This window comes from Poecilia reticulata, chromosome 10, assembly GCF_904066995.2.
Source record: "Poecilia reticulata chromosome 10, P_reticulata-male-v2, whole genome shotgun sequence".
In the NCBI taxonomy this organism is placed as follows: Eukaryota; Metazoa; Chordata; class Actinopteri; order Cyprinodontiformes; family Poeciliidae; genus Poecilia; species Poecilia reticulata.
In genome coordinates, this window is record NC_088839.1 from 19,774,235 (window position 1) to 19,796,415 (window position 22,181).

At 38.3% G+C, this 22,181-nt stretch overlaps 1 protein-coding gene across 1 annotated transcript in view; it reads left to right on the forward strand.

The window, feature by feature from the left end:
- ccdc88b (coiled-coil and HOOK domain protein 88B) overlaps window positions 1-22,181 on the forward strand; it is a 60,601-nt gene that overhangs the window by 1,802 nt on the left and 36,618 nt on the right. The window contains exons 2-10 of the mRNA XM_008420428.3: window positions 281-429; window positions 2,723-2,831; window positions 9,020-9,089; window positions 9,273-9,331; window positions 11,361-11,444; window positions 12,257-12,397; window positions 14,962-15,107; window positions 15,706-15,787; window positions 17,451-17,609. Coding sequence (XP_008418650.2) covers window positions 281-429; window positions 2,723-2,831; window positions 9,020-9,089; window positions 9,273-9,331; window positions 11,361-11,444; window positions 12,257-12,397; window positions 14,962-15,107; window positions 15,706-15,787; window positions 17,451-17,609 — 999 coding nt within the window. The remainder of the gene's footprint in view (window positions 1-280; window positions 430-2,722; window positions 2,832-9,019; window positions 9,090-9,272; window positions 9,332-11,360; window positions 11,445-12,256; window positions 12,398-14,961; window positions 15,108-15,705; window positions 15,788-17,450; window positions 17,610-22,181) is intronic.

Genomic DNA, 22,181 nt, shown 5'->3' on the forward strand with positions numbered 1-22,181 from the left:
TGTTTTGGCAAAGCTCATCTAAGCAGAAAGAGACCTTGGCTGCTGTCCTGGTTGGCTGCTTGTCACTGTGAAGTGCTTCCCAGTGTGAAAGCATGAATCCCACCTGTTCAGCCAGGTGCACCGACTCAAGTGGCTTCCTTCCTGTGTGAAAATGTTTGGACCTGGACATATCCTTCCTGCGTCCACACTGTTTTTGCCGTTTTATTTTTGTCCACCTCTCAGTTCACACTTAAGGCTAAACCAGATTTCAAAATAATCCCACAAACTCTCCCTCCTGCAGGTTCAGCTGTTTGAGAATATGGTGGAGAACGAGACCAGCATCCAGCTCTACAGCCAGTATATGGAGGTAAACTCCGTTTCCCACAATGCTCTGGAGCGCTACAAGAGGCTGACCAATGGGATTTTTCTCAATGAAGTCATGAGGATCATGTAAGACTATCATTTTAAGATTTTGTCTCTTTGCTGCGTTGCTGCTATCCACACAGACTCCAGTGAAAGTGAGAAATAAATGCTAACTTTATTCATTTCCTTTATAAGAGGGTAAAATGGCAGATTTGGATGAGACAAATGAATTAAGAAATATAAACTGGGTAAATCAAAAACATGACCATGAAAAATCTCTGATTGAAGAGAGCAAATATATTTTCCAGTGCACAATACTTGAGTACATTAAATAGCATAAGAAATATGATCTGATCTATAAGGATATAATCAATTATTTTGATAATGTAGACAGAAAAATCTAAATCTCATTAAAAGAAAACATGTATAAGCTTCTGTTTTGTTCAGAAACTTTGCAATTTTTTACCATTAAAAATGTTTATTATTCCCATTTAAAGACCTCATATGTTAAGAACTGCATCATAAAGGATTAGTTCTGGTTGTTTGGGCTTGAAGCAGGTGTTGATTTCACTCTTCAAGGAGGTTCTTACATTTTACAGATAGAAAAAAAAAAAAAAACAATTTCCGTTTTGGAAAGATCCAGGAAGAAAACACATGCTCCAAGTTAGAAAATCAGTAGTCATAGAGTTTTTCTTCCCATCTCTGGAGGCAGAACAAGATGAAAAGCAAAAAAGTTTCAAACAAACTAATGCTGTCTGTGTGATATTTATACCTTTATAATGAAGGTATTTAAAGATGTATTTTTTTTCTGCTCAAACATTCAGCTAATTATAGACAGGATCTTAACTGTGCAACAGTCTTTGGTTTCAGAGGAGAGCGGTAATTAGAAAGTTTAACCTTGCTCTGGCGTCCTGAGACTGAAAGATCTGCGAGCTGCATAGAGATTCAACTTTCCTTTTTAAACCTGTTTTTGCAAAAAAAAAAAAAACTCTGTTTCTGTAAATTCACACGTGGGTGTTTTTGAAAAGAGTGATTTTTCTTCAAAGTTTTTCCTGCAACTGAACTTAACATAGGACAAAAAATTAAAATAAGAAAGTTTAAATGCAACATTTAATATTTTTGCCCTACACTTTTTCACATTTTGTAACATTGCAAACGCAAACCTCAATATATTTTATCCAGATGGGCCAACACAAGGTAGTGCACAATTGTGAAATGTAAGACAAATTATTATTGCTATATATTTTTTTACAAATATAAGAAGTGAGTCATACATACATATGGGGAGCCGCCTCTTTGAGGGTATATCTACATCTAGATATTCACATTTTGGCTCGGTGGTGTTTACAAAATGTCTTGCAGTTAGAGAATAGTGTCTGTAAACATCAACTTTCAATTTTTGCCCCAGATTTTCAGTTGGATTTAGGTTATAACTTTGACTAGGCCATTTTAAATCATCCCATTGTGGTTCTGGGTGTGTATTTAGGATCTTTGGGGGGATTTTTTTAAACCAAGAATTCCCCGTATGTAGTTAACCAGTAACGAAGACAGTTTATGAAACAAAGATGAAAGTAAAACATTGTGCCTTGATTCTTAAAATTGTTGGACAGGTGTATTAAATACAATATATACTGAGAGTGACGACAACAAACAGGTAACAAAGATCTTCTAAATAGATCTGTGGTAGATAGATATGCCTCTGAATTGATGGCAGTACATCAGATGACACGGAGTACTTGTTTGCACCTAGGGAACCATAAAACACTGCTTATGCATAAATACTTTCCAAACAGCTGATTCCCGTGAGTGTATTTCTAATTAGCGAATGTTAACATGCTAAAATGCTAAACTGAAGCGGCGAACACAGCAGACATTATATCCTGTTTTCCCTGAGCCACAGCACAGCCTCAGAGAGTTATAAGCATGGCTGCAGAATCCTAATGCTCTCTCCTTGAATAAAATGTGATGTAACATTCATCACCCATCCTTTCATAACCTCACATTGTTCTGCTGCTTCTGAGAAAGAATGGCTGGCTTGAATGCACGACCCACAAATTTCAAGTAAATCACAAAACGGGGTTCTGCATACTTGCCGTCTTGTTAGTCATCGCCACTGAATTTCTTGTCCTCTTGTTCAAATTTCTGCTGGAGTAAAGCTTCTGTCTGCTGTCAGGGAAGACAAGATTTTAGTGGAGCAGGTGATTAATTTGGTCTGACCTGAGCAATGTTATTTCAGCAAATAATTACATGTGGATCCACATTACCTGCTTCTCGAGCTCATTAAGATTTTATTTACTCTGCTCAAATGAACAGTTGCATAAGAGTTTCTCGTCTGTTGCTGGGGTGTTTGATGAGTGATTTATTTCTTCTGTTCACCCAGAGACCCAAACCCCAAGGTGGAGCGACTCTACAACAGCGAGAAAGATGACCACATGCTAAGAGTCCAGAACTTCTCCATTTTAAATCGGCACCTCAGGGCCTTCTACCAGGTAGGGGAGGCTCCCAGTGGGGCGGTGGTAGAAACTGAGCTATGAGATTTAATCATCAGAGGGAACTCAAAAATGTTTACCACAGGGAATATCCGTATTCTTATGAGTTTCCACTGGAGGAAAACTGCTGAATGCACAATGATCTTCTAGTATGTTTTGAGTTTAGTGTTATTATTAGTACCAGGTCAAGGCTGGAAGATTGGACATTAAAACCCTTAGACATCTCAGAGGTTGTTTTTAATGTGTGCCTTAAATGTTTAAGAAATTCATATCTTTGCTTCTTTGTGTGATTTTTTTAAACCAAACTCCAGCTTTTTCTATTAAAGCGATGATGTAATCTTCCTCTTTCAACTTAGCTTTAGCAAGTAAGCTATTAGAAAGAAATATTGCTGTAAACATGCAACACTTTGATACAAAACCCCCCCAAAACTATCAATCTAATTTTTAAGTCCCCATTCACCTTCATTAGAATCCTTTGCTTCCATAAACACTAGCGCAATCATTTTGTTGTCTGGATGGATTGAAACGCCTCAGAGCTCACTGTAAGCTAAAAAAGTCTGAAGATTCATGCTGAAACATAACTCCAGGCTACACCGAATGGCGAGGGAGAAGAGGCTGAAAAACAGAGAAGTTGTTGACTTGCTTTAAGGTGGTAAAAAAGGACAAGATGAAGCTCAAGTGTCAGTCGTAGCACATTAATATTTTGCCTTAGGATAGTGGATAGAGTTTGAAGTGTGTGCGGGGGTGTGACAGAGCATTTGCACAAAAGAGAAGATGAAACACAGAATTTCCATCCTCAGTAGACGCGTCCTTGCATATTATCAGGCCAGTGGGGTGAGGAAAAAATGGAGGAGTTTCAAGCAGGGTTTTTTTTTTTTTTTTTTAGCGACATCTGTGGTTAAAGGCTATAGCATAAAAACCTCTTCGATAGCTCCCAGTATCATGCATTTCACAATGTGCGTGGTTGGCGCCTGTGGCATTTCAGGAACTGACACAATTATTTCCTCTGAGGATAATTCAAAAGCCTCTGTTCTCAGCCCAGAGAGCATTCCCGAGCACCAGTCAGGTGGACTGAACATGCGCTAGTTAGCTTGTCACACAGCTTACGAACAGCGTCTACAAGGTTTCACTTCCTAATTTCTAGTGAGCCGCTAATGTCCCTTGAAAGCTCAGGGCTTTGGAAAAGGCAGGCAGTAAATGGGAAGCTCTTATTAGGCACGCGAGAGTTACATCAGGTGCTCCCACACTTGGCTCCACTGTCACTGAGGACGTTGGTTTCCGCTTTGGTCACAGTTTTACTTCTCACTCACGCTGTTGCGACTTAGAGGCTCAGGCAAGCGTGCGACTCAAAAGAGTATGAACTTAAGCCAGAGCAAGAGTGTGAAGTGAGGCTGCTCTGCTCTCAGCTTCTCCAATACATTGGTTCAGCTAATTGTAGATTATTATGTGTGAAAGCAGCGCCTTTTCACTGGATGAACCTATTTTTACTGTAAAAGTACCATTTAAAATCACTGTGAAGAAGCTATGATTCATTGCATTGAGCCTTTTTGTGTTTCGGTCTGATTTATTTGCTCTCTGTTGTTTTGATTTGCTCTGTTTAAATGATTCACATGCATTTCAACCTTTAGCTAACAGGATTTTAAGTGTTTAGTCGCTTGACTAATAATTTAGAGTCCTTAAAGGGATCTGTGGCACCTAAATTATGACATTTCTTAAGGGAAAAGAGCATTTCATAAATAAGGTCTGGTTTTCTTAATTAACCTCGTGTTGGCAGAGTCCCCTAGATGCAAAGGTAAAATTGCCAACGCAGCAAATGTTTCATATAAGGTACGAGGCATCTGGTTGATATATTTATTATACGTGACAAAATAAGATAATGAGCATGAGACCACTGGTCTGTGAGCTGCATCTGACTGTGGTCAGAGCTGGAGGTGGAGCTACTTTATCTTTATGTGAGTTTATTGACACACCAGATACATTTAGAGGTTTGAAAGAAGAGTATTTGTTCTCAGTTATTACATTTTTCTTATCAGCCATTCAAACACAGGGTGTAGCTGTAGTTTTATGGCCTGATACTGTGGTGAAATCTTTAATTTGTTTTTCATCTGCTATTTAAATTTAGGATATTGAAAGTAGCTAAACTGTCCATTAAATCCAGTGGAGCAGAAAGCAAACTGTTTGCATTTAAATTGAAATGTAAGTGGAGTTGACCTGTAAGATTGCATAAAAAGGTAAATGAAGCACCTCAAAATTTCACTCTTAATGTTATATTTAGGTAAAACTGGATCTTTCCCACAACTTTTATGCAATACTATTCAAATATGTTGAGCCATCTCTATTTCTTCCCGTTCTCTAAGGAGCCAGGTTTTCTAACTCCTTTTAACAGATTGCCTGTTTGATTCAGAAAAGTGTTGGAAACTTTTTGTTTCTTATGGACATAATCTTTTCTTCTTCTTTGAAAACTTTTTCATTGGAGGACATTATCTCACTATCTTGCTCAAGAAGTCAGTTAGAGATAATCTGACATGAGGTTTTGTGTCTTTCTGACCCCTGGCAGCAAAAGGACATTTCCATCCAGACTGCTTCTACTCACTGGGTTATTTAAATACTCTCTATAAACCTTAGAGATGGTTGTGTGTAAAATCCCAGTAGATTAGCAGTTTCTGAAATTCTCGACTTCGCCCATCTGGCACCAACAACCACGCCATATTCAAAGACAATAAAGCCGCTTTCTTTCCCAGTTTCTACTGCAGCAAGTCTTCTTCAACATGCCTAGATTGGCTGACTCTTGTTGTTAACAAGCAATGTTTATAAAAAAACATACATTATATTTCAGACGTTCATCTGTTTTTGGCCAAGTTTTGATTTTTCAGAAAAATTTTTTGGGTTTTATAAGATTTATAAAAAAAATCTCTGGTATTTTTCATAAATTCAACTAAAGAAACTAGAGCCAACAGTGTCTTGGAGTCAGGATGCCAGAAGCATAAAGCGATGAGTTTTTACTCCTAAATGAGTCAATTAACAAACAAAAAGTCTTCGTCTGAAAATGGACAGGGGTTGAACTGAATATAAATAAAAAATCTGGAGAAAAACTTTGAAAGGCCTCCAGAAAAGGTTCTCCAAAGCCTGGAGAACCATCGATTACTAAAACTCTTAAAGACGCAATGCATTAAAAAAACTGATTTGTTAAGTATTTCAAAACTATTTACAATAGAGGTGGATAAAAAGCTATTTTTACGTTGAGAAGTTTGGATCATGAACACTTCCAAAGAATACAAGAATATCTCCCTACTTGGAAGCAAAATATTAAGAAACAAGGACAGACTCAAGACTTTTGCACAATACTTTGCCCGATATTCAACTGTCGCAGAAATCACACAGCGTAGCACGGGCAATGTGTGTCACTCATGTTTTCACATTTCCTCTGAAGGGAGGCATTACTGTATCAAGCAATTTAAATTATAGCAGCTGAGAAATTTGAGCAAATATAACCCTGAACTGTACGTGGATCTTGGCTGCACTGCCAAGCAGGGAGTTATTCACACAGAGGCCTGAGCATGCCAACAACAACAAGCCGCTGCTATATAATTTTCAGAGTGTCTAGTCTGCTGCAGGAGTCTATTTGGCATCCGGAGCGACGATGACCATGTCAGGGCTGCAGAGGCTATTATCCTGCACGGCCTGAAAGGAGCAGAAATGTAAGCTTGGCTGCACATTGCAGTTGTTAAAGGAAGTCCTTGCCTGACTCTCCTGCTGTACAGTTTATAAATTAAAACAAGGAGCTGCAATTGCGACTCGTTCCTGCAGCCTGATTTCCCTTTGATGGATGTGAACAGACTTCCAGAGCATTTGGGGATGGAGCTCGCCAACGTCAGAGTGTGGCTTTTTGACAGAAATATTTTTAATTACCAGGGATGCTGTTCTTGTCTAAGACTAATTAAATAAAATGAGCAGCAGAAGGATCACCTGCTAAACTCTGACTGCATTAGATGTAGGAGGGGGCGGAGGAGCGCGCTGCACACCCGCACCACGAAGCCTCCGCTGCTGCCAGGGAAGCCAGGTTTTCTGGATGGGAAATGTCTGAGGCATCTGCAGTCCAGCTTGATTCAGCGTCATTTGATAGAGCCAGGAGATTTGTCCAAGAGCTCAGAGCACAAATTACAACTCGATGAAACAAGCTGACCACGATGTTGGGCCTTCTGCCGCTCCTCCATCATGCCGTTTTCTCTGAAACACATTATAGATGCTTTGTTGAACAATCAAGAGTTTATTCTGCCTGGCTTTAGAGGATAATGGGCTGGAAGTTTATTAGCTTTAGTAATCTCTGCCTTTTAGAAGACTTTCTAAATGTGGAATAAGTGGATTTATTTCACATTTGGATCATACAATCAGATTATACAAAAAAAAAAGAGTGAAAGTCTGAAAAGTATTCACGCTTTTGAACCATTTTTGTCTTATTGCAAACATAAATGTCAGTTCATTTAATGGAGATGTTTTGTGGTTGGTTGAATTCATGTGTAATATAGATTTTAATCAATCTGGAACCATTTTTACTGCAATTAGTTACAATACTTTAGAGGTATTTCTACCAGTCTTGTAGTTCTAGAGAATAAAGTGTTTATTTTTCTTCACAAAAGGTTTCAAGCTCAGCCAGATGAGATGGAGAGCATCTGTAGGCATCAATGATCAGATTTCGCCTCACATTTTGAGATGGAAACAAGTCTTTGCTTTGACTAGGCCATTCTGTCGCAGTAATATGTATGTTTAGGACTGTTGTCTTGCTGAATCTAGTCTTCTGCTTGACAGTAGAGGTTTCTTCCAGAATCTATATTCTTATCAGCAGCTTTACTGTCCCTGCTAAAGAGAATTGTCCCGCAGCATGACTGTGCCATCACCACCTTCTTCCACATGTTTGTCGTGTTCCCCATCAAATCTTTTCTTGTCAGATCTCCTAAGAGCAACAGGTTATCCTACCTGAGGTCTGCAGCTCCTCCAGAGTTGCTATTTTCCTCCTGGCTGCTTTCTGTGATCAGTCCATCAGTTTAGATGAAAGGCCTTTTTCTGACCAGTTTACAGATTGGTTATGTTGATCTTTATTTAGAGGTGCAGCGAAGCCTCTGTATTCACAGCGGTTAGGAACCGTAGCTGCCTGCAAATTACAAAAATCGCTGAACTTGAAACACTTTCTAAAAACATTTACAACTGCGTATTTTAATAGTTTAAACACCAAGCATATCTTAATATTCAGTAGCATGCACAGTGGAAGATATTTTAGCGTTACTACTGAAACTAACCTCTTTATCTTCCTGTCTATCTTGGGTCTGATTTGCAAATGAAAGTCAGTAGCGTATCAGCTAGCTTTGTGTCGAGGTTTTTCAGCTTCCTAAGCTGCATTTTCTTTCGAATATTTTAGATGTGCTCTACAAAAATTCCACAAATAATTTGGAGTTACGCTGCACAGAAAAGTCTCTGAATGCTGAACTGCCAGTAGGCAGAGGGTGTTAAGCATTTTTTATATATAAAAAAGAGAGAACAGTGTATTCTTTTTCTTTTTACTTCTCAATTATGCTGCTTTCTCATATGAAGCCCCTAGAAAGTCCTTGCTTAAAATATGAGTGAATATCGAAAGGTTTAAGTAGCACTTATATGTTTGCAATGCTCTGTAAATCTGCAATAAAAGCATCTTCTAATCTAAAACAAGAAAAACTGCAATATAGTAATGTTACAGATTTTATGAAGAGTAGTTTGCTGGTAATGTTAGCCACTGTGTGCTGCCAGTAACTCTTGATGTAAGTGACGTCTGATGTGATCTTTGTGTCTCAGTGTTTGTCCCGGTGCCCACATTACTCTCATATTACAGAATCAGAGGCGATAACTGAAAACACTTCACCAATTTTTATTCCTGTAATAACATTACCCCTTTCTCTTTGTTTTTACTAAATGGATGCAATTTAGAAATTATAGAAGCAGGAATATGTTAAAACAAATTTCACCGGGCCTTCTTGAGCTAAAATGGTGCAATAAATGCCTTCTCATTTAGCGTCTTCTCTTTGTTTACACTACAAATTACAGCAGCCCGGTGGAAAATGTGGCTCCTGGCATTAATCCAGCCCCACTTTCTGCAGACAGACCGGGCCGACGAGAAAATGACTTGTGCTTAACTCTCCACATTCATCCTTTTCATACAGGAAGACCTGCAGCAGTTGATCCTCATGCCTCTCCCAAATGTTGCCATACTGGGGCAGGACCCCCTAACAGGTACGAGATAACAAGATGATCCTATCAGTGGCGTGTCTCTCAGCCTCCAGAAACTCATTATTTCATGCACGAGATCTGGGCGATCTATGAAGCACATTAAGGTGATAATGATGGGGGGACTGTGGAGCAGGGTGGAGATGATGATGATAATGAGGATGATGACAGTTATTTCTGCGTCCTCAGAGGCGGCTGTGGAAGAGCTGCGGAGACTGCTGCTGCTCTTACTGGGATGTGCAGTGCAGGTGATCACACACACACACGCACGCACAAACACACGCGCACACACACACACGCACACGCATGCATGCACACACGCACGCACACACACACACGCACGCACGCGCGCACGCACACACGCACACACACACACACGCGCGCACTCACAATGGAAGATAATTACACACCGTCCACTTTTAGATAAGCATCATAAAACCAAAACTTCTTTCCATTTAAAAGTTGTCTTAATGGGGATTTTTTTAAGGCTGCAACTAACTAATTACTTTTGGTAATTGGTTATTCTGTTGATTATTCTGATGACTAATTGGATAAAAAAAAAATCAGATGCAGATTTTTTTATTTAACACTTAAGTTTATTTTATGCCGTATTAGAAATGCATAAAAATGCAACTAAACAAATAATTCAATTACTTTCTTTTTATAAGAAAATGTGGTGAATGCGTCATCATTTTTGGCAAAAAATGCAGCTAAAAAAACTTCTGATCTCAACATACAGCTCAGCCGTCTATGCAGGGTCGAGCTGATTATTTTTTAGATTAACTAATTAATATTTGTATAGAAAAAAGTAATTAACAGGAGACTTTGTTTAGAATTTGTAGTAGGTACAATAATACTAGAACTATGCCACTAGTTCTGTGTTGAACATATTTATAGACAGATTAAATTTTTTTTATCTTAAATGCAAAATATAATTACTGCTTTGACTGTGTTGTTCCTTCAACTAATAGCCTTTACTCCAGTTAATGATAACCAATTACTAAATTAGTTGACAGTCATTATAATAACAATTAATCTGATTATTTCAAGCTCAACATTTTTTTAAGCTTTTATTATTATTTTTTGCTTATATTGAAGGTTCCTGGATTCAACTTAGACCAAAGCAATAAAGAGTTGTTTCAGTTGACATGTTAAAATCACCGCACTGAAAATGTGCAATTACCTTAAGCCTCCACTTGCTTCACTCGGGAAGTGATTGGAAATAATTCACCTGGCACAATTAGCCTGCCGCTTCTCGTCCTTGGAAGTTTCTTCTCTTCTTCTCCACAGAAATATTCAAGCTCATCTCCAGGACTTTCACAGTTTCCCTGATTATTCTTTCCTGAAGCCATTTGTGCTTCTTCTTGGCAGCTTGCTCTGCGCTGCTGAAGGGAACACAGGATCTCTGCCATGGTGATAAGTGTTAAAGCCAGAGCGATAAGCCAGGAAGTCTGTTGACGGCTCCAAACTTGAATCAGTGGCGGCATCTTAGCCTTGGGACACTGAAGAAACGTTCCCCCATCATTACCTCCACATATCGAGATTTTCTACTCTCATACAACGGTTGTGTTTACACATAGTTCTGTTTAAATCTGATATTTCTCTTAAAACAAGCGACTGGTTTATCCTTTTGCCTTTTATTGGTGGGAAAAAAAAGATACAAAACAATTCACTACCAATTAAAGGCCAAATGAATGAGTCGTATGTTTCTTTCTGCGACGTTTTAAGAAGAAGAGTCTCTGAAGATTTAAGAGATTTGAAGCCAAAGATGAGGGGCGAAACAGAAACATTAGTGAAGTCGATCTACTATTGTAAATAGGTGCGATGCTTTCAAAGATTTTAAGTGCAGGAATTTTTAATTACCTGACAAAATGTTGCAATAAACAGCTTTTTCTTCTCTGATCCAAAGAAATCCAACCCAAGGATTCATACATGGTTCAATGGTGTGTGAATCCAGTCACCATGTAATTTGAAATTTTTATGATCTGAAAGCATTTTCCACTTTTACTGTAGCTTGTTTTTCTGGTCTTTTAGAAAGAAGTTGTTTTTTATGAGTTCCTAAGCCTGCATATTCCTTTGTACCCGTATCAGATGTCCTTTTTTTATTTTTTATTTTAGCCTCTGTATTTGCTGGTTTTACAACCCAATTTAAATTCAGGAGAACCTTCAGCTGACTAAATAATACGAGCCTTACCTTGTGGGGATGGCTTTTTTTCCAAATACAAATCACATTTGTGCATGCACTTCATTCCTCCCTCCTCATTTTTTTTTTTGCAGTGTGAGAACAAGGAGACCTTCATCCAGCAGATCCAGTCTCTGGACATCGAGACTCAGGCAGCCATTGCCATCTGTATTCAGCAGGTAAGTGAAGAAGATGTGCGAAATAAATCAGATGCAGCAATTCCTAAAAAAATAAAAGGTTTTCGCTGGGGTATATTTTGTCCTGGGGAGAGTTTCTAAAGAACACATTTGTCCCTAAATAATATATTGCACAGTATTTCTGTGGTGTCTGCCTGTAGGCAAAGAGAGCTGGATTATTATTCCTCTTTCTGATGCTACAAGTAAGTGTGAAAATGAGCTAGTTGTCATTCTGCCCGCTGCCTTGTCGAGACCTCTGGCTGCCCCCTGGTGATGGATCTTCCACCCGTCATGTCCACCTCTCCACCTCCACCTCTGTCACATCACCGCTTCATCTTTTCTTGCTTTTTGTCATTCTCCCTCGTCTGTTAAAGCATAAATGCCACTTGGCTCCCTCTTTGAAAATACCCCCTCCATTAATAATTGCCAGCTTCACAAAAACAGCATGCTGAATACCAGCGTGGCTGAATTTCAGGAACAGCGTGTAGCCAACCAGCCTTTTTATTGCCAAAGTTTCCAGCCTAATAAATCACAGAGGTGAGAAGTGCTCCTCCTGGGTAGATGGATGCATCCCCTGCTTCCTGTTCATATGGCCTCCACCCGCGAACCTCTCAAAGCCATCAACATGATCATTAGTTTTGCATGCATGAGTCGAGCCAGGCAGAATGTAAAATGTACTTGTTTCTAATCTACGCAGATGCTTGGTATTCAACGCACACTCGCTCTGCCTGGAGGGTTTGTTCCCTGATCTGCTGGTTGGATCAGACTTACATTGATTTTTATCGGAGGAACCTGAAGAACTGTCCTTGCTGCAGGTGACTCAGGATCCGAGAGCGGTGCTGCCTCTTCAATGGGAGGAGCTGGTGGAGGCAGAAGGTGCAGAGTTACAGCTGGTCTTCAGCTCCATGGCCAAGCAAATCCAGAGCCTGCTGGCACAGAGAGACACACACCTGGAGGTTCGTATGGTCACAAATGGAGGAATAATTACCTTCTTCCAGAAGAAAATCTGGGTGAGAGCATCCAGGCATGCATACCAACTAATGCACAGAATTATAATTACCGTAATTTAATTAGATTTTAAGAAAAAGTGGATGAAAAGCCCAGATTTGATTCATAGAAACGTGTTTGTTAAATATAACGGTGGACAGCTGAAATTAATTAGCCCTGCAAAGTTTAACTGATTAAAACCAAAAAGTATATACTCTGAAAAAGCAGTAAAATTTGTTTATCATCATCATTTATAAAGAGCCTCAACAGCTGAAACAAAGTACTGAACGTCAGAGCTGGATAAGATAAAAGAAAACATCAAATAAAATGACAAAACGAAACACAGCAATGTAAAGGAATTAAAAACTTAAAACAAAACAATACTACAAGGCAGCACTCTGCAGGATGTTGTGACGACTTGGTGAGGAAATTGATTAAGTTGTCCAAATTTATTAAAAGCATGTGCATATCCACTTGTGAAGAGACTTTGTGGGAAACTGTGGCTGAAGAAATTAAGCAAAGTACAAGCAGAAAGATATTTAGAAAAAGGTCCAAAAAATATTTCTAAATAGTTACATGGAAAATGAAATGTAAACGTAAAGAGTTAAATATGCTTAGATGAGTATAGTATAAAATTAGGTTTTCTATGCAAGATTGGATGCAGGATATGTTTGACAAAGATATGCATTTTTTGAAGTATTGAAACTGAAACATTCATATCGATATAAAGCTATTGTTTGTTATTATTGAGAAGTCATTCCTCAAGAACTCTAACAAAGATGAGTTAAAATGGTTTAATTTGTTCCTCTGCATGTTATCAAGTTCTCCAGGAACATGCAAACTACCCATTCCTTTAATTCAGGTGCGTTTGAAAAGGGAATCATTTAAACATGCAGGATACTTACATGTGAAACCAATCTTATCAATTGATCTTATCTGCTGATCTTATCTGTGTCTGCAAACGTCTAAAAAGAACTGTTACTGTCCCCTTTTGCTCTGCTGTGAAAGACGGACGGACTGACAGACCCGTCCACCAGCTCACATCTAAACTTTTCACGTAGACGGGACCCGAGTCTGTCCTCGAGCCAATTCCAGCCTGTGAAGTTAGAACAAATTTGTACATTTTCACAGATATTGCTCAATGATTTTTATGTGAGTTTAATAACCAACACTGACCGTGTCGGCTTTAAGAAATTATTAATCAAAATTTGAATCTTCAGATTTTTTAAAGATCGATAATCGGACAGGAAACTACAACTTGTCCCCACCTTACCCCTTCCAGGACGTATTTGGACACTTCCTGTATTTTGCTGGTTAAAACAGTTTCAGAGTTTTCTAGCTGCCGTTTTCCTCAATAAACACAATCTTTGAAATGCCTCAGTCTCACTCTTTCCTCGACGCATTTAGGTGTCGATTTATAATAACAGTAACTGTAATCCATCCTAGAAGTGTGTAATTTTAAAGGGTGAGAACCTGACTTTGTACACAGATGAAGCCTTTGTTTTCACACACTTCCACCTTTTTTAGAAATGCATTAATTTCACATTCTGTGGAGTTTCTTTTGGTACCGAGTGTGTGATTCTGAGAGTGTGATTCTCAAGGCATATTTACATTTATTTGCATAGTTAAATGGAGGCATGTCTGGGGTTAGGGCATCTCCAATCCAACATGTTTCAGGACATACAAATGAAAGGCTTTGATTCCTGCCAGCCCAGCCAGCAGTAACCTTTTCAGGAACGGAGTTTGATGCTTCAGTACGTAGTACAGACCGTCTGCTCTTCTGTTTTAACACAAAACAAAGAAGAAAACAGTGAAAAGGCGTGTCAGCCGTAGCAAACCCGCAGCGTCCACAGTTCCTTTGTGTCTGAGAAACGTGGTTTTCATAAACTTTTCACCTCTAAAGGGGAGAACTATTATGGATATAAATGAGTCATATTTTCTCTACCATAAAGGTGAAGTCCTAAAATCCAAAACATGAACTAAAAAGCTAAAATAAATAGTAGAAGTTATCTTTAGTAAGGTATCTCTCTCTCTCTCCCGTTGCTCTCTGTGTGCCGCTAGTGTCATCACTTCCTTCTGTCATTGTGGTAAACAGAGCATTTCCTGTGTATGTGGAAAATAAAAGCCTTGGTAAATATAGACCTTACTAAATTAACTTGATCAAAGCATTTGCAAATGCTAAACATAAACCGTTCTTGAAAAACAATATAGTTTATAATAAGCAAATAAAAAATACACAGTGCTGTCTGCATGGTGAGTTTAAATACTAAAAATATAAAATCTTATTTTCTAAATAAATTCTTTTTTTTCATCTGACTTAAAACTTTCTGTAGGAAAAGTGTTTTGAGACTTGGTGTAAACAACTTTTCTATGTTTTTCTAAGCTAATTTAATCTGTAATTTATTCTAATTTCCTGCGAATTTAGACATATTTCAGATCACTAAACTTGCCAATATTTTGCAGAAATCATTGTATGCTGCATTAAATGAAGTCTTAAGGATGTTTTTAAAGAGTTTTCTTCCTTCTTCCTCAGAGGATAGCGGAGTTGTGTCAGGAGCGTGAAACCCACGGCGATTCAACCCAGACGCCGCTGGGGGGCCATCTTGATGATCCACCGCAGAGTCTGGCCCTCCAGCTGGCCGACAGCAAGGCCAAACTCCGCCGCCTCAAACAACAACTGTGAGTGTTTGTGTGCTTTCCAGCAAATATTACGTTCCCCATAAGAAGAAGTTCTGTTTTATGGGTTAGGGGTTGAGTTTAGGGTGTGAAATGAGTAATGGTCAGGTTTAGCGTGAGGGTTACAGAAATGAATGACAAATGAATGTAAGTCAGTGTGAAGATAGAAAAATGTAAAAATGTAGTCCATCCTTTTGTCACGTGTGCGTGTGTGTGTGTGTGTGTGCGTGCGTGTGCATGTGTGTGTAAGAAAAGCCCTGGAGAACCTTAAGTAAAGTTGTCATAAAGGTCAGCGTTAATGATGTGCAAATTTTGTCTCTCCTCTCAATGCACAAAAATTACTTGTTACTCAGCAACGAGTCGGATTCTCAGTGTAACAATCTAATATCCACTGTGTATTAAAATGTATCCAAAGGTCAAAGTTCGGCTAAAAGTCACAAGCTATAATTCCAGGGTTTTTTTTTATGTCTTTCCTGCTCACATTATGTGCTTTATTCTTGTACTTTTTTGCTTCAGCTAACAGAGATCTGACCATAAGGAAGCATCAGGAAGATAAAACGTGCACCTCTGAGAGTTTTGTGTTTTTTTTGTTTTTTTTCAGGGAAGACAAAGGTGATCAGATTTTGGATTACAAGCAGGAGATTCAGACGATGGAGGATCAGCTGAAGAAACTTCAAAAAGAGGTTCGAAGACGTACCACGGTCTGGATATACACAGAAAAAATAAAAGATTTATTTTTTTATCCCTGATACTGATCTGAGTCAATTATCAGTAAAGCCTCTGCTGATAGTCACAATTAAAATTGAAATTAGTAGAGGCTCAAGCTACTTTGGTGCCTTGGGTGGGATCATAGTTTCACATTTAACAAGTCCACATGAATTAACTGTTAAAATTATAAAACATATGGCTGTTTGAAAATGCAAACTATAAGTAATTCTCCTGGCCTGCAGAAGGATGATAGAAAACAACTTTAGTTTAGGAGTAGAAAAGAACTACTGCCCTGTAACCGGTCATTAATACTCAAAAAATGTGAATAATAAACTGCACCTTTTTTGATTATAGGATAAGTTATATTGTATTTACTTGAGTTTAAATTTGTCTGGACCACTGGATAGAATTGAGTTCATATATACAAGTTTCTTGTAAACCACCTGGAGATGATGTGACATATGGGTTCAAATCCCATCCTTTTGTCTTCCTGCATGGAGTTTGCATGATCTCCCTGTGCATGCGTGGTTCTCTCTTGGTATTCTGGCTTGAAAACAAGAGTTTTAGGTAATAAAGTAAGGTAAATTAGGTAATAATGAGGTATGAATGTGAGCATAGTCATTTCCTTTGTGTGCCTCTGTGTTGCCCTGTGATGAACTGGCGTTTTAGACAATATATAGATGGATAAATAAACTGAATTTAACTGTTTTATTGAGAAATTTTCTGGAAATCCTAATTTTTCTGAAAAATGGTTTAAACATAAGTAAATAAATAAATAAATGTATCAGTAATTTTAATGAATCAATAATTTATTAAATACACAACTGAATGTAAAACACGACCATTTTTTATTTAAACTCTTCCTAAAATCCTTATTTCTTTGCTGCTGCGCTACAGAGCAAATGATCTAAACCATCACTTTGGTTTTTTTGGCGCTATCAGCAAGTCGGCTTGAGAGCAAATATATCAACTAGTTCTGAAACCACAGAAGAAGAAGCTTGTAGAAAAACTTCATTCACTGACAATCTATCCTTAAAAATAATAATTTAAAAAAACCTATGTCTTGTTTTTTGCACTATAAACATGACACAAAGAAAGCATTTTATCATCTGGAGAACAGAGTTCGACCATTTCTCTCAATCCGGCGCAGAGACACTGATATCTACTTTTATAACATGACAAATCGATTACTGTAATGCTTTGATGACTGATCTTCCTATGAAAACCACAACTCCACTGCAGTTATTACAAAACTAAGCTGCAAAAATGCTGACTTGGATTAAAATGAGAACTCCCAACAACTTTAAAGTCGCTGCAGCGACTACATGGGCTTGGTAGAATCAACGTTAAGATACTCTCACTGGTTTAAAATGCATGTTACGTTGCAGTGTCTCACCTCAGATAACTTACCTAGTTTCTAAATGAGAGAAATCCCAGTAACACTTCACCTGAAAGCTGTAAACATTCCTTTAAATTAGGATCTGCTGGGAATGGAGACATTCTGTGCTCACAGTCAAAGGCACATTTTCTTCTTCTTGCATCATACTCTGCTTTGGCTTTTCTGCACATCCTCATCCTCCCTTGATCAATGCTCAACCCTGTTTGCTGTGTGTGATTCTGTATCTTGTGCTCCTCCAGAACCGCTCCCTGCAGAACGAGGTGAGGGGCATGCGCACGCTGCGGGACGAGCTGGACTGCGCCCGGGAGCGAGCTGCACGGACCGAGCAGCTCCAGGTTGAGCTGCAGAGCTGCAAACACAGACTGCGCAGCCTGGAGCTGACTCGCACTCAGCTGAAGGTACAAACGCAAACAAAGTGCTAGCATGTATCTCTAAAAACACATTGAAACTGGTTGCAGTCCCAGCCAAAACGGAGATATAAAAACCTTCAGTAAAGCATATCTGTAACCCCGTAATTCTTCTTGCAGGAAGTGGTAATATGAATATAATCGGAGAAACTCACATCAAAAAGATCTCAAATTAAACTCACCTTGGAATAGCCAATATCCGACAGTAAAAAGTGTCATTTAATCTTATTATTATTCCCTCTTACGGCCCTCAATGTTTCACTCAAAAGCGAGCGCGAACAACTATGAAATCCAAAGCCATAGAACAAGATTATACTGCATGATGTCATCTGGATTTACAGCTCAGAGCTGCTCCGTTGACGAGGAGGAGCAGGAGTTTGCCTCTAGTCGCTGGAACTTTTACAACCAAATGAAATTTATTCTGAACTAGCTGAAATGTTCTGGGGCAGAAAATGTCCTCACATCCTTGTAAAACATCTCCTGGTGTCCTCACTGTCACCTTCTCTGACTTATTTGATTCATTCTTCCTTCTGGCTACGTCCTTGCACTTGTTAGTTTACCCAGTTTGTTGTGAAATAAATGCCACAAATTCCAGCGAACACTTGTCAAAGCAAAAGCTAAATTAATAGTTGAATCTGTAAACATTAACTCATGACCTGCGTCTCTAAATGAGTAATTAAATGTTTTTCTGCGCTGTTGTTTTTGGGGCTCATCCTTTCATTGTTGTCTCTACAAGGTTGGCAAACAAAAGGACACACTTCAATTAAAAGAGGTTGAAATTATTTAGAACCGCCATTAGAAATATTATTTCACTGAGTTTGTGTAAGAAAATTAATTTGACTTTCTCTTTCCTGTAAGGATGGATGAACAGCTTCTAGTCCTGTCACACTGCTGCGAATATGTTTCGTTTTGAAAGACGGAGATTCAGCTATGGAAAAAATTAAGAGACATCTTAAAATGATCAGTTTCTCTGCTTTACTTTTAATAGGTCTATGTTTGCGTAAAATGAACATGGTTCTTTTATTTTCCGAACTACTGACAATATGTCTCAGAAATTCCAAGCAAAAATTGAGCATTTATTTGCAGAAATTGAGAAACGATCAAAATAAGGAAACAGATGCAGCACTTTCACACCTCAAATAATACAAAGAAAACAAGTTCATAGTCATGTAGAAACTACAATACTAATGTTTTAGCTCAGGAAGAGTTCAGAAATCGATGTTTGGTGGAATAACCATGAGGTTCAGTGCAGTCATCTCTTAATGTTTTCCAGAGCTGCACAACACAATAAGAAATAATGCCACTGCGTTCACAATTTCATTATGAAAGCAGCTGGACAGAATACCATGCAATGATATTTTTGATATCATCACTTTCCTAAAATAATTTTTGCGAAAAGTGATTTTGGCAACAAAATTCCCATTTCTTTCTTTCCAAAAGATATTATATGCAAAAAAAAAGATCACTCTTGGCTAAAAAAGGCGACGATATCTGAAACATTTTGACTGCATGACTCTATGATTATCACAAATATCTGGCATTCCTACAAAATGTATCACAGCGGACTCAAATATCTGAGTAAGGATGGTGAACGTGATCTCATGGCTCATTGTTCACTCACCTCAGGTTGTCGGATGCTTGAAACTGGCGTAACAACCTACTTTGTGGTTTACTCTATAAATTATGATCTCGCCATTTGAAGGACCGCAGAGCATTGATGATCAAATGATCCCTAAACATAAAACGTAAAAACAAATCAATTTAAAGGAGAGCATAATGCTGCTGTCATAAATAACGAGCTCTGTCCGTCCTGACGCAGCACCAACATTTCTACTACACGTCTAGTATTCAGAGCAAATCAAAACCAACACAAATACTTCAAAGATTTGCCAGCACTTAATCTTCCACAAAATGCCTTTAATTTTCTCATGTTTAACCCCGCATAAAATGTTTGTTTTTTTTACTTTTTAGCAGTGTGACAGAAGCATGAATATAGAAAATTTTCCACAGTAAAAAGCTGAGAGTGACTTTTTCCCATCCCAGACTACATTTGCTCTCCTTTGAAATTAGTGTAAAATATATTCCATATCAGCTTTTGAGAGTTTTTTCATTCAATTTGGTGTCAGACTGGCAAATAGTTCACATGCTGTGGAATTGAAATTTTCCCCGCATGTCTGCAGACTGTTGCTCTTTCTGCTCCTGTAGAAGAGCAGGATTGGTCCTGATGTTGCTGTAAATGCAGTCTCTTTCTGTACCGTGAAGCAGAGCACATCCCCATGTCATCTGATGCTGACAAGCTAACATGGTTCGGTTCTGAGATGAGAAACCACCTATGTAGAGGCTCAGACTCTCCTGCAATGAATTCGGAATAATAAAAAAAGGGCATCAATGCACAGATGGAGACATTTTTCTGCTCTTGTTACCTCTCATGGTGAAGCATTTGAAAAACACCTCAGCAGAGGGGAATACTTCTGATCGCTCGCTGAATCTTGTTCCTGTCAAACTTTGACTCTGAAGTTATTTTTTCTTAACCCTTCAGAGTCAATTGACGCGTATCCGAGTCTTTTTTACATGTCTGATTTGGCGCGTCGTAGCAGCAAGACTCCGCCTCCCCCAGTCTCACTTTCTACTGGTGTTTAAAGTGCACATGTTAAACTACACAACAGTTTTTAAATTGTGTTAATAGGCCAAGTAAAACCGGAGTTATGCTTAAATATGTAAACCATATTTGTTTCAATTAGCGAAATTGTAAAACCCGCTCCGTTCCACAGTGAGACGGAGCTCTCGCAACACAAAGAATACAACAGATCCCCTCACTCAAGCTCACGTATTCAACTGATAAGCATCTGATCACATTTTGTTGCAGATAAACGAAGGTAAGTGACGTAAGTAACGGCGCGAAAAAGTAAAAAAAAAAAAAAAAAAAAGTAACGCGGGAACGGAGAACAGAAAAAAGAGAGGCACGTCAACAGATAGTTGTGATATCAGACGATCAGTAAAATCTACCTCGTAATTTGTATTTCGGACATTGTATTTTGTTTTTTCTGTAAAGAATGATGAGAAGAATGAATGTGGAGCAGGCAGCAAAGCTCTTTTTTGAGCTCTAAGATGAGGGAAACTCGCAGTCTGAGTCTGAAGCAGAGAGCGAGGATTCTGATGACAATGTAGCGATTCAGTCATTCATATCAGGAAGAGAGAGAGAACATGGCTATCAGGAAGAAGATGAGGTAGGGACAAACATAGGGACAAACGTAGCTAAACGAAGATCGAAACTGAAAAGTAGGCGGCGATGTGCAACTGCGCGGTCTCGATCACCGAGAGGTGGCGCTGCTGAGCCACTCCCCCACAGTGATCCCTGGAAGACGGAGGAGGATCCTGACAGTGTGCCGGGAGTAAAGCAGGTTTCAGCCACGGCGAACACCCGGTGTCCAAATAAACAACCTGTCTTCTCATAGTCCAAAAGATCTTTTTTTTATTATATTTTGCCACTGACAGTGAAAACAATTTGCCTCAACACAAACAAAAATGCAGCAAAAAAATACTTTAGGGAAAAAGTACAAATGGAATGACATTGAAATGGAAGATCTGTACAATTTTTTTGGTCTACTGACCAAAAAAATTGGTCACTGCCCTGAATACCCAGTATTCAGGGCAGTGAAACTACCCTGAATACTGGGTAGTTTCACTGCCCAGTATTCAGGACTATTGGAAGCAAAACAATATTTTGTCTGTGCCCCTTCCATGCAAAGTGATGTGTTTGTGCACAAATGAATGAATTACCTACATTTTGTTGATGATAATCTTCTAAACATGAGTTGTTTCCTGTATTTGTACATATTGATTTTGAAATTTATAGTGTGCTAAAATTGCCAGGAGAAGTAATTCCCAGGATTTAAATATATTTAGGAAAGTTATACATTTTTGGAATCTTGATTTGATATGTTGTAAATAGTAGCACAGGAACGAATGGATTACCTACATTTTATTGATAATAATTTAATATACATGAGTTGTTTGCTATATTTGTACATACTAATTTTGAAATATAGAGTATACTTTAGAATTCTAAACCATAAAACATATTTGTTATACATATTTGTGGGTTTCACAGTGACAAAAATAAAAACTTTTCCTACTCGAATTTCTTTTTTTGTGTGATTTTAGGCCCAAAATGCAATGTCAGTATGTCCAAATGACAAAAATATGTGTAAATTGACAAAGTTCAGGCTGTCCTGAAAAAAATGATAGCACATAAAGCAATATTAATGGTTTTTATTAAGAAATATAAAGGTAAAATCAAAAATTAGTCAAAAACGGCCATTTAGAACACTGACTCCCAAGGGTTAATTACAATCACAACTCAAATATGGTTGTTAATTTTTCTGTCAATAAATCATATGATCATAAAGACCTGAACCAAAAAAACCCATTAAAATTTAAAATAATTTAATTCAACACAGAAGGTTTGACAGAAAATGAGACATAAAGGAAATGCACAATGAATATCAATTTATATACATTGTACTAATAACAATATCAGTAATTATTTAAAAATCTTTTTTG